This window comes from Lepidochelys olivacea (genome assembly GCF_965140295.1).
Source record: "Lepidochelys olivacea isolate rLepOli2 genome assembly, chromosome: 19".
NCBI lineage: Eukaryota > Metazoa > Chordata > Testudines > Cheloniidae > Lepidochelys > Lepidochelys olivacea.
The window spans coordinates 10752500-10765683 of record NC_140429.1 but is presented as its reverse complement, the minus strand read 5'-3'; the positions used below and the strand labels follow the sequence as shown (position 1 = coordinate 10765683).

At 56.6% G+C, this 13184-nt stretch overlaps 1 protein-coding gene across 1 annotated transcript; it reads left to right on the top strand.

Annotated features, from left to right (window-relative positions):
• The first annotated feature begins 1991 nt into the window (after positions 1-1991).
• Positions 1992-11674, top strand: FCN3 (ficolin 3). The gene is made up of 8 exons (XM_084652421.1): positions 1992-2134; positions 3051-3173; positions 3991-4035; positions 4868-4903; positions 6343-6470; positions 7669-7798; positions 8251-8385; positions 10794-11674. The coding sequence occupies exons 1-8, from the start codon at positions 2044-2046 to the stop codon at positions 11033-11035; spliced, it is 930 nt and encodes a 309-aa protein (XP_084508547.1). The 5' UTR covers positions 1992-2043; the 3' UTR covers positions 11036-11674.
• The last annotated feature ends 1510 nt before the right edge of the window (positions 11675-13184 follow it).

Here is a 13184-nt window from a genome sequence, read left to right as displayed (position 1 = left end):
GCATCCACGTTTCCCTGAAATATTTAATTAACTTTAGGAAAAACAAATAAATATGCACATGTCCACAGTCGTTTATTTATGTAGGGTTTTTTGCATACTCAATAATGCTGTGAATATCACTTTTTACAGCAAGTCCTGGCAAGTTACCTAGGGAGGTGGTAGAATCTCCTTCCTTAGAGGTTTTTAAGGTCAGGCTTGACAAAGCCCTGGCTGGGATGATTTAACTGGGAATTGGTCCTGCTTCGAGCAGGGGGTTGGACTAGATGACCTTCTGGGGTCCCTTCCAACCCTGAGATTCTATGATTCTAAGTTAAGACCTGGACGGAGGGGTGGGGGGCGAGGCAGCGGGGGCCAGGGAGGATGGATGCAGGAGGCTCCGCCATGACCTGGGCGGGGGTGTGGGTCGGTGCCCGGCGCTGAGGGTCAGTGCCCTGGGCCAGCACTCACTGGAGCCCAGGGTGGGCACCCACAGCTGCATGGCCAGGGCCGGGGATCAGAGCCCAGGGTTGGCGCTTGGGGTCCATGCCCGGTGCTGCACATCCTTGGCCAGCACCCGCCGGAGCCTGCTGCAGCGCAATCAGGACTGGAGGTCGGCATCCTGGGCCAGCGCCTGCCGGAGCATTGGGTTGGTGCCCACTGCCATGTGACTGGAGTTCTGCACCTGGGGCTGGGGATTGGCACCTGTGGCCAGTGCCTGCCGGAATCCAGGTCGACATCCAGGAGCAGTGCCCAGGCTTACGGGCCAGGGCTTGGTGTCGGAGCACGCGGCCAGGGCTTGGCCACCACTGGGATTGGGGGCTGGCACTTGGAGTCTGTGCCTGCTGCCGCCAGGGATTGGCATCCAGAGCCAGCACCTGCTGGAGCCCAAGGCCAGTGCAGGGGATCTGCACCCCGGGGGTCAGCAGCCAGGGCTGGGGGTTGGAGCGCACGGACGGCGGTCAGTGCTTGGGGCCAGCAGCTGCCACCAGGATTGGGGATTGGCGCCACGTGGCTGGAGCCAGGGATCAGAGCCAGATGCTGTGTGGCCATGTGTCACGGAGTCCCCGGGCGATGCTCTGGAACTGCTCCCCAGGAAGCCAGTCAGGACTCTGGGGAAGTCTCCTTTCTGTGAGCACCCTGTCTTCAGGACACACAGCTCACACAGCTTCCACCTTCCTGGATCTGACCTCGGAGCATTCGGCATCCTCTGCCCCTCCATGCGCTTCCCACAGCGAGTCCGCCCAGGCGGGCTCCTGGGGAAGCCAGAGGGTCCTGCCCCCCAACTCCGCAGTCAGACATGACTCTCAGCCAGCCAGTAAAACAGAAGGTTTATTAGACGACAGGAACATGGTCTAAAACAGAGCTTGTAGGTGCAGAGAACAGGACCCCTCAACTGGGTCCATTTTGGGGGGCAGTGAGCCAGACAACCACGTCTGCGCTTCACTCCATGTCCCAGCCAGCCCCAAACTGACTCCCCCTCCAGCCCCCCCCCTCCTCTGGGCTTTGTCCCTTTCCTGGGCCAGGAGGTCACCTGATTCCTTTGTTCTCCAACCCTTTAGCTCTCACCTTGCAGGAGGGAAGGGCCAGGCTATCAGTTGCTGGGAAACAGGGTGTTGGCCATTCTCTGTGTCCAGACCCCTGCACACACCAGCCCTCTAGGGCTCTGCAATGATCATACACCCTTATCCCACCACCGAGATACTTAAGAACTGCATAGGGGAAACTGAGGCACCCCCACACTATTCAGAGGAAACATTAAGAACAGTCCCGCTTCGTCACACCACAAGCTGGCATCTGAAGCCCCGTGGCTGAAGGCCAGGGCTGCGTGGCCAGAGCTGGATCGGACATGCTGTGCTGTGCTGGAGGAAGAGGCCTGACGCCACCTCTCCAGATGGCCTCTGGGGGATGGTATTTGGGGGTGGCAAGCTTTTGTGCCTTGGGACAATAGTGGGAAGCCCGGTTTACTTCCCAGGAAAAGCTCCCCACCAGGGCATTGTTCCTGGAATGTACATAACCCGAGAGGGAGTTGGGGGCGGGAGGAGCTCACGAGAGAACAGAGTGAAGATGTGGCCAGTCAGCCCTTGGAGCTTTATTCCAGCCCTGCTTTGGCTCTGCACCTGGATGCTGATCACTGGGGACCCCGGCACCTGCCCAGGTAGGAGCATCTCTGTTTTGGGGCTGTAAATGGGGGGCTAGGTTGAGCTCTGAGGCACCCACATTGCCTAGTGATGGCAGGGGGGTTCTATAGCTATTTAGCTGGCTCCAGCACTGCAGTGTCTGAGTTGGGGCATTGAGGCTGGGGTCCTGGGGGCTGAGCCCCTTGGGCTGGCTGCAGGGATTGGTGTTGGTGCTCCAAGCGGGTGATGGGCTGGAGCTGAGCCGGGGGGAAAGTAGGCTGGACCTCAGGGGAGTGCCTGTCATGGGGAGAGCGTGTCTGGATGATGCACCCCAATGTCACATGGGCCAGGAATCCCGACCGCCCAGGCTAAAGCTGGTTGTAAAAAGGTGAAGGCCACGTGGCTGGGGTGGGATGTCAGCCCAGGGTCGGGGGGCGTGGATAGAAAACAGGGTGTGGGGAGGTGGATAAAAGAATGGGGTGAAAGCTCCCCAACTGCCCGCCCACCCACGTGGGGCCCCAGGGAAGCATTTATTTCCGAGCGCCCAATGCAGGACCAGTCCCCACACCCTAGACCAGCCCTGCGCCAGGGGATGCGGAGCCCACGTGTGGAGGGGGCCATGGCGCAGGGCCAGTGGAGTAGGAAGACGCTGGCTATCGTGGGGCCGGTGATCGCTGAGAGCAGGGAGGCAACACAAACATGGTGGTGGTAGATGCCTTTGGGGTCCCTTTCCCTGTCCCTCACTGGGCTGTGATGATCTGTGAGACCAGGCCTTCGTTCCACAGAGCCCTCCAGAGACAGAGACCAAGGGGCCCGCGGTAATTATCAGCGGGGCCAGGGTAAGGCCGAGCACAGAGCGATGCTGAGAACCATCTCACCAGCTGACTCACCGGGGCTGATCCGGAGCAGGTGCTGGGATCATGCCTCCTCCCATGTCTCTTTGTGTTTCCACAGAGCTGAAGGTGGTGGGGCTCTCTGGCATTGAGAAACTCACAATATTACAGGGATGCCCCGGGACACCAGGCGCAGCAGGAAGCCCTGGAGAAAAGGGGGCACCCGGTCAACCTGGCCTGAGAGGTAGGAGATGAGGGAGGGGCTCTCACAACAGGTGCTGCCCCCAAGCTGGAGCAGTGCCCCTCTGGGCCTGTGGGGTGGTCTTGGGCCCGCTCCCATTGGGTCTGTGGGGAAGGTGGAGAACGCAGCGGTCACAAGGAGGGGATCAGACTCCGTCAGCTACTGAGCCCCGTTTACACCAGAAGAGGATGGAGCCCACTGGCTTAGAGGTGTCTCTTGAACCAGGGAATCTCTGGCTAAGGGTGCAAACCCCGTATTGAACTGGGCCCTTCGCTGTGTGGTGCCCGGTGCGACCTCATCGCCCGTGGTCACTCCGGCTGGTGCATGGTCCTTAGCAGACTGTGTGTGGTTGATGGATCAACCCCTCCTGGCACGTCGATTAGTCCCTGATGAACCGCACGCCCTCCACTGGTGGAAGAACAAGGCACGACGTCATCTGCCAGCCGCCCTTCCGTCTGGAATAGCCACACCGCCCCATGAATCTGGCCCTCTGCCCCCCGGTGCCTCTTGCTCTCACACACCCCAGGCTCAACTGACCAGCCCCTGGCGGGTTGGGAAGGACCCCCACCACACACCTCCTCCAGGCCTGATGGCAGGGCCTCTTCCACCGGGATCGGCTGAGCAGCCCACATGAGACACTTCTTGTGGCTGCTATGGGAACAAGTAGTGATGGACTTTGAGAGCTTCCCTTCTTTTTCCTCTGGGTCCGTCCGTTTGTCCCCTTTTAAAAGAGCCTGCGGGGGGACCATGTTCTGCGTCTTAGCTGCGCTCAAGCACTTGCCTGCGTTCACCGAGTCTCTCTGTCTGCTCTGGATTTCAGGGGCTGGGGGGCCGCCCGGGAAAGCAGGACCGAAGGGGGAACGAGGTAACTATGCAGCAAGGCTCTTTGGAGGAGGGGGGCTGAGGGTGTAGGTTACACCCCATGGGGGGGGTTGTTGGTCGAGGCAAGCAATTCAGATGGGGAGCCAGGCTTTGTGCCCCCTGTTTCAAGAGGCGTTGGGCCTGTGCTGGGGTCCACTCCTATCTGCTCTGGCTCCAGTAGGTTTAGTCTGTCCTGCCAAAATTCTCCTGTGGCTTTCAAGAGGGGCCTTCGGGGCTGCTAATAGGGCTCCAGGGCCTGATCCCACCCCCACCCCAAGTCACTGCGGCCCTTATCATTGATTGCAATGGGCACTGGGACCAGGCAAACCCGGGTCAGCATGAAGCTTTGGGATGGGCATCCAGCGTCAGGGAGATGAGACGGCACCCAGGATCGCCCCCCCACCCCCGTGGTGGTGTGAAACGGGCTGCCTCTGGAGCGTTTCCACCTCTTCTCATGGCGCAGGGGGCCGATCAGGGAGGGAGCCTGTGGGAGGGAGCCTTTCCACCTCCTCAGGGGGCTTTCCTCCTCCTCTGTGGGAGGGAGCCTTTCCACCGACCTCAGTGGGCTTTGGCTCAGGTCTCCGGAGAGCAGGTGGCCGCGAACGTTGCACACAGACGCTGCAAGCACACGGCCGCGGTTCCTCCATACATTGCAAGGCAGGAGGGCAGTTATACACACCCCTTTCAAACAAGAGACACAGTTGTGAAACAGCAGGAAAAGCAGCTAACCAGGAACCTTGCACTCCTCATCCGGCCAAGTTCTCCAGGGCGCCGGCTGGAGACTGTTCAGCTTTGCTTTCTAACTGTGTTTTTTTTTTTATTTCTCGGAATGGCAGGAGACCACCCAGACCCTTCCTTCCTCTGCCAGAACGGTGAGGTTGCCTCCTCGGCGCTTAAAAAATCATAGAATCATAGAATGTCAGGGTAGGAAGGGACCCCTGAAGGTCATCTCGTCCAACCCCCTGCTCGAAGCAGGACCAATCCCCAACTAAATCATCCCAGCCAGGGCTTTGTCAAGCCTGACCTTAAAAACCTCTAAGGAAGGAGATTCTACCACCTCCCTAGGTAACGCATTCCAGTGTTTCACCACCCTCTTAGTGAAAAAGTTTTTCCTAATATCCAATCTAAACCTCCCCCACTGCAACTTGACTTACCCTTGTTTGCATTATGGTTTGCATTATGGTACCGTTGCTTCAAGGCACCCAGCAGGATCAGGGCCCCGTCATGCTAGGGGATGGGCTGACACAGAGCGAGAGATGGTCCCTGCCCCAGCGTGCTTACAGTCTGAATAGCCAAGACGGACCAAGGGAGCAGCCCTGGCCCCATTTTACAGGTGGAGATCTTAAGGGCCCAAGAGGGGTGGACGGACGAAGAGGTCGGTACGATGCAGCACAGAGCTGCGCGGGGTACCCCACGCTCATCGGACTGACCCCCCGGAGCTAGTTAAAGAGATGCAGTGACTGGCTCAAGTTACACAGGGAGTCGATGGCAGAGTTAGAAACCCAGGTCCACTGAGTCTTCCTCCAGTGCCTTAACCAAAAGACCATCATTCCGGAGCAGTGAATATTCCCCTTTCAGGGACCAGCCCCTACCTACTCACTGGAGCAGTTTAGTCCGGGTCTGTTGCGATTGCAGGAGCCTTTACGTCAAAGGAATAAGCAGGCTGCGTTTGTTTGTTTGTCTGCTTGCTTTAGAAGGTTTAACTCTCCTTCGGCTGGGAAAGCACACCGTTCAGTAATACAGGAATGATAGCACCCTTCATGCCAATAATGCCTTTCCTCTAAGGATCTCAAAGCACTTAGGTGGGAAAGTATTATCAGCCCCACATGGGGAAACTGAGTCACAGAGAGGGGATGTGACCTGCCCTGTGGCACACAGTGAGTCAGTGATGACCCCATGAGTACAGACTCCCAGTTCCCCCTGCTCTAACCATTAGACCACACTTCCTCCCTGAGCTGGCGCTAGGATCCAGGGATCCTGACAGGCATTTCTCCTCTTTTAAGCACTGGACCCCATTCCCGTCCCAGAGCTGGGGCTAGAACCCGGCAGTGCAGACTCCCAGCTGTCCCTGCTCTAAGCGCTACATGGAGATGAAATCCTCCTGAAATGACATTTAGCCTAAACCAGGTTCCTGGAGCCTGCTGTGGCCGCTAACTGGGTAGCACGGTAACCCCCTGTCACTGCGAGGTGATCTCAGAGTTCCTTCGGCAGCCACTCCGTCCCATCCCCTCCTCACTTCTGTGCTCCTCTCTCTGGGAGGAGACGAGACCTCAGACGTTTCCCCAGGGACCAGATTCTGCCTTAATTCCAGGGCCAAAGAGCTGCAAGGAGCTTCTGGGCAAAGGGGAGTTCCTGAGCGGCTGGCACACCATCTACCTGCCGGACTGCCGGCCGCTGAGGGTCTTCTGCGACATGGACACTGACGGTGGAGGCTGGCTGGTGAGCGCAGTATCCTAGCACCAGAGCGATGGAAACGGGGGATCAAGTCACATCCAGAGCTGCCTATGCCCAGTGCAGTGTGAGAGATTTACGCACGGGTAGCAGAATATGGCCGTGATGTGGCTGGGGAGGGGTAAAGAGAGAATCAGTCCTTACCCATATATAGCGGGACAGTAGCGCCTTTCACCCTGAAGGGCTGCCAAGTGCTTCACAACCCGTCTCCATGGGGAATCACGTCACCCATCGCTGGAATGCAGCCACCTCTGGGGTGGGATGGGGCAGCTGTTTGACAGTGCACAGTAAAGCTACAGTGCAGGGCAGGAAGCAAAGAAGATCGCTGTGTCTCCCTGAATCAGCAGGAGGGGTTGAGGCAGAGGAAGTTAACCCAGGCTGTGGAGTTAGCTGGGGTTATCAGTCCATGAGTTAGTGGAGCAGAGATTGGGGGAAGGCAGATGCATCTGTCTCACCTTTCCCTGACTGCAGGCATGGCCTACACATGTGTCTTGCTCTGGTTTGTAAGATTTCCTGTCGCTCACCCAGGCGTGGTGTCAGTCCCCAGTGGCTAGCAGTGTGCAAGGCCGACACCCTGACAGGACGGCGATGGGAGGGATGCGGACCATGGTTCTGCCTCTGATTGCTGTGTCAGAACGTCCTGGCTGGCTGTGCACTTGTGGGGGGAGTGGTGGGGAAGGAGGCCATGGGGCTGTCACAAAGGGGTGTCACTCACAGGCTCGGCCGAGGTTAACTGCCAGCGCTGAATGTGCTAGGCCTGGGTCCAAGCAGCAAAGTCCAGAGCCGCTCTAGCTTGGTACTTCCCCAGCACGTGGGGAGTGGGAATTGGAGCTGATTTTGCTTCACGGAGCCACCTCCAGACAGATCATTCTATCCTGTCTCCAGCCATAGTTACCGCTGGGAGCTTTGAGGGTGGAGGGGGAAGGAAAGGCATCAAAACCCCATGTTGTATCCAACTGTGCAACATTTTACCCTAGTGGGGAATTCCTTCCTGACCCCAGCCAGGGACAAACTCATGCCCTGAAGCCTGAGACTGGACAGCCCAACTGATCTTAACTTCCAGCTAGTCTCCCCATAGCTGCTCTTCTGGATCCTCCATGGCCCAGCTCAGTCAGGGCTGCACCTATTGTCTGAAGTGTGGCTGCCGGGTCAGCTCCCAGCCCCCATTCTCTCTCCGCTCCTCCAGGTGTTCCAGAAACGCATGGATGGCTCGGTGGATTTCTACCGCACCTGGAGCTCCTACAAGAAGGGCTTCGGGAACCAGCTCTCCGAGTTCTGGTTGGGCAATGAGAACCTCCACCAACTCACCCAGGACGGTAAGGAAGCCCAGCAGCTGTCCTGGGGGAGCTCTGGCCTGCCCTGGGGCTGTTATTCCACAGGGCCTCTCCAGGGGGCAAAAGCGAGCAGCCATTACCCATGAGAGGCCTTTTAGATCCAGCCCTTGGGTTCTGGAGGGTGTTGCTGAGGAGCTGGAAATGCCCAGGTTGGGTGGGAATATCCCTTTCCCCTGATCCCCTCCTTTTCCCCAGGGGATCCCCTCCCCTCCCTCTCATCCAGTTCCCACTGTTGGTTGTCCTGCCCTAGTGCCATGCAAAAACATGGCATCGCTCACAGGGACGGAGACACCCCTGGCTGTGCTGGTGTTGGGCTGGGCAAGCCTCCCTGCTTTGTGGCTAGAAGCCCCGGCCCACCTAGATCCGCCTCCTGGAGGTGAGTGGGAGCCAAAACGGGCCCCTGGCTAACGCTGGGCTCTGTCCCTTTCCCTCAGGCGAGTTCCAGCTCCGTGTGGACCTGGTGAATTTTAATGACAGCAGCTCCTTTGCCAGCTACCGGTCCTTCAAACTCAAGGGGGAAGAGGACAAGTACGAGCTTGTTCTGGGGACGTTCCTCGGCGGCTCTGCAGGTGAGGGGTGTGTGTCTGGCTGGCGTTCTGCACTGCACCACCTAAAGGGGCAGCCCGAGGGGAGGTGGGCAAAGGCCACTTTTATAGCCTTGGGATTCTGGGCTGCTCTGGGGCTCAAACAGACCCCAGTGTAAATCAGAGCAACCCCAGGGATGCTCTACCAGCAAACTCCCGAGGGCTGCCCCGCAGTCCAGAGCAGCTCAGAGTCTCCATAGCACCATATACTGTGGAGACACCCCCTTCTGTCCCTGTGCCAGGGGCTTCATGGGGGCCTATGGGCTGCTTATCAGAGACCTACACAGTGCCTCCTTCAGGGGACTACACCCCCGCCTCTTGCAGCACAATTTGGGCCCCGGCACGCTGCGGGAGCGGCACAAAGAGGCCAAGGCGGGAGAGAGAATCTGTCCCATTGTGTGTGTGAGTGGGAGAGACAGCACATGTTCCACTTCCCTTCGCTGCTCCTACAAAGAAATGTGCTTCCAACCTCCCAGAGCGAGGGATGCAGCAAAGCATGAAAGGGGCTGTGTTTCTCCAGGGTCGCTCAGGCATTTGTAATCACCTGATAATGACTGGTCATCATTAATACTTAACCCTCGGGGCGCCTCTTCTGCTTTCCCCTGGCGGGTTTCAGAGCACTTTGTGTATGTCCACGGATTATGCCCCAAAAACCCTATTGTGAGGGGGGTAAAGAATGGAGGGTCTCTGGGGAGCCAGGCACCCAGCACTGCAATGCAGCTGTTTCCGGGGAGGAGGAAAGCAGCAACGCTATCCAGCAATTTAAAGTAGGCAGAAGAACAGCACATGTGGCTCAAACTGTCACACTGGGATTTAAGGAGACAAAACAAGATTGGAAGAGACGGCCGGAGAGGCAAAAGACAGATCTAGGTCTCAAACGATCACACACACAAATACAAACGCCTATCCCGGCTGCCCCCCCAAAGCACACACGGATTGTGGGGAGCTCCCACATCTGGCAAAGAGAGATCCTTCCTTGTCTGTCTCCTTGCTGGGATCTCAGCCAAAGGCCAGGCGGGGCTCAGGGGTGCGCATGGACGCAGGGAGGGATGCACAGTTCAGGCCGTGGCCTCCCCCACCTACTGCAGCCTCTGATTCTTGGCAGAGATCGCACGCGCTCAGGATGCTTGGCATCCAAAACCCCAGGCAGCGCCCCACCGCAGCCGCCTGCGCCCAGCGTCAAACCCCCCCCCTCCTTCTCCAGGCATTAACCCCATTCGCTGCCAAGGGAAGTGCAACGCTCCCGTGGGTGGCACCCATGTTCGCTGGAGGGTGGGAGGGGATGCAGCACGTGCCCATGACGGCACTGAAGATTGCATTCCGTTACAAACCGATCCGTGGAGCATTAGGGGTTAACAATCATCATAAACCAGCCAAGTAGGGGGGCAGCAAAGCAGTGTGGGAGGAAAGCCCACGCCGGCCCACTTTGCAATGGGTCTGTCTCCTCCACTGGGGCTCCTGCTGGCTCAGGGTTCCCGTGCACTAAGGTGGTTAATCTCTAGGGGCCTCGGAAATCCATTTCCTTGGCCTGAATTACGCAGATGCACCCTGTCCGGCTCTGCACGCTTCTCCCGAGAGCGCTGCTGGCAGGGAAAATCTGACATGAATGCCAGCTCAGCTTTGCTAACAGTAACACTTAGAACTTGCCCATCTTTGAAGCACTTTACAGACATTAGCTAATTAATACCACCCTCCCCCCTGGGGACTGACAGCAGGACCAGACTCAGGGAACCCTGAGGTTCTAATCCTGGTTCTGACACTCACTGCGTGACCTTGGGTAGGTCACAGCCTTTCATAGAATCATAGGATATCAGGGTCTTTGCTGTGCCCCACCATGTAATGGGGATAACGTCCTTACCTACCACCTGGAGTGTATGAGGATTCATTACGTAATGTGCTGTTGACATGCTTAGCATTACTGCATCGGCGTGGATTATCATCCCCATTTCACAGTTGAGGAAACTGAGGCAAAGACATGAAAGGCACAATTTGCCACCGAGTTCAGCACATCGGCAGCACGGTGGACGCTGAGCTCGGTGGAAAATCCGATCCCGATTGTGGGTGCTGAGGCCTTGAAAACTTAGTCTAGCACCTTGGGGAAAAATGTGGCTCTCTAGTGCCCTGGGCAAACCCAGGGCTCCCAGATTCATAGATGTTAAAGCCAAAAGGCACCGTGATAAGCACGTCTCGTCTGCTCTCTGGCATGACACAGCCATAGAATTAAATCTTACAGGCTTGGATCCCAGTCCTGTGCTCAAACCAGACCATGAGCCCAGGCTGCCTCCAGGGATACGTTGCTGGCAAGGGAAATGCTCCCATTTCTCTGCTGCTCAAGGTCATGCCCTGGTGCGGTTGTGTCCTGTTGTGGCACTGAGGGCTCGTGTGTCCCACAGGTGACTCCTTGGGTGTCCACAACAGGAAGCCTTTCTCCACCTACGACCATGACAACGACAGCGGGACGCAGAACTGCGCATTCACTGTGCATGGTGCCTGGTGGTACATCAACTGCTACCGTGCCAACCTGAACGGGGGCTACGCGGTGGGGGAGCAGAAGAAGCAGAGATACGGCATTGACTGGGTCTCTGGCCAGGGCGTTGGCAACCCCTACAAACGCACAGAAATGAAGCTCCGCTAGACGGGGGCCCCGTCCAACCTGTGCATCTGGGGCACGCCCGAGACAGCAGGACTGAGTCGCCTCCTAGATCCCCTTGCAGCAAACCACCTTCCTCTCCCCCTGCAGCAGCTCCAGGAGCCTCCAGTGATTACACACACCCCGTCTCCGGAGGGATAAAAGACTCCTTCCTGGGATCATCCAAGTCCCCAGTGCATCCCTAAGGTCCCGCGAGGACAGCCTTCCTGATGCAATCACTCCCCTCACTCCCAGGGCAATGGGGCAGATCCTTGCTCTCCTGGCCTCGCCATCTGACATTGCATTGAGTCATGTTGTGTCCAGATTGTCTGAAGGCTGCTTAGCGCCATCACGTGCTCAGAGGCAAATAAATAGGTGAGCTCAGTGCATGTCCCCACACAACGTGGTAGCATGCGATCCTCTGCAGAAACAGCTTTCAAATAGAGTTGCCCAAATCAGGCCTCCAGAATGATCTAGATTTTGGGTGTGTACATACGTGTCATTGTGCATGGGTATGCGTGTCAGACCCAATTACACGCATGTCGAGGCTTGCTCTGGCATGTATGTCATCCGATACCGCTGCACTTGCGGCTGCTGTCGTCTGTGCTCCCAATAAAAGCATCACTCCCGGCTGCTGGTTTGAAATCGCTCTCATCTAAACGTTCCCTGTGCGTTCTGCAGCTGCTTTTCTGCAGCTCCGGCTGGGCTGAGTTTGCCCAGCTGTGGCGGTGGCTTTGATCCCAGGATGACAGCACTCGGGAGGGCTGAAGGTCTCCTCGACCTGTTTTGTTTGTTCAAGCCCATTGGCTTGTCAGTTTCATGTGACCTTGTCCGCTAGCCAGAAACAACTGCAGCAAGGGAAGCCTGTGCACCTACCGCTGGTCCAGAGCCCAGTGAAGCGACTGGGAACCTTCCCACTGGCTGCAGTAGCCTTTGGCTCAGGCTGTACGAGAACGGAGGCCCATAGGAGTTGTCATCCCAGGTCAGAGGCCATAGCTTGTCCGGAGTTTTTAAGCAAATTAGCCTAGTCCAGCTAGTCTGGTACGATGCCACTTGTCGGGTCCAGTACCTGCTATTTCATAGAATCATCGAATATCAGGGTTGGAAGGGACCTCAGGAGGTCATTTAGTCCAACCCCCTGCTCAAAGCAGGACCAATCCCCAATTTTTGCCCTGGATCCCTAAATGGCCCCCTCAAGGATTGAACTCACAACCCTGGGTTTAGCAGGCCAAAGCTCAATGGGGACAGGGAAAATCCTCTCTGAAGCCTATAGTATATTTGCACATTGTGTGTTTTTCCTCGTGTGTGTGTGTCTGAGAGGTTGTGCTATGTTTTCTTTGTTCTTCTCTGTCACTTTGCTCAGCTCCTTGTTATTAATCAGAGCAATGCCCTTTCCAGCCTGTGTTATCCACGGGTGAGGTTAGAGTTGGAGCAAGGTGCTGGATTGCTCACCTCGGGGGCTTACGGCATGAGGCAGTGACAATGTAAGCACTTCCCTTCCCACAACACCCAGGCAAGACGTTGCTCACCCAGATCGGAGCAGTCCATTCATGGGGGGACATGGATTTGTGGATCGTTCAGGTTCTTGGCTTCTCTGCAGAAGCTGTCAACAAGAGTGACGTTTGGTATATAGAAACCTGTGGTACAACCGTGTCTTGAGCTACCACTTGAAATTTCAGGCAGTTTCCTGGTCCTGCTTGCAGCCTAAGGGGCTCTGTAGGGAAGCATGTGATCTGGGTCTTCTTCAATAGTCATTCTGCAAAGAGCCAGCCTAGAGCAAGCTTATAATTATCGATCTATCTATCAATCGATCTAATGAATTATATGGCTATATGGCTCCTGAATTCTCATTGCTTTGGTAGCTCAGTGCCACTCCAAATTATAATGTGTACATAGAAAAGGTCTGTTTATCTTCTCCCACTTCCAGTCAGCATGTCCTGGACTTTGTTTAATTCACGTGTCTGAGTTTTCTCCCTTGCTGTTTGCTTTTGTGAATGGCGCATTACTCTGAGAAGGCCCCGGCCCCTTGGCCTGAGACCCATCACACTATTTTCACATCTCACCAAAACGGTGGCCGTTTATGATCACAGCTGACCTGGGTGGGATTCAATCCTGTGACTAAGGCCTGGTCTCCACCTAGAACTCAGATCAATCT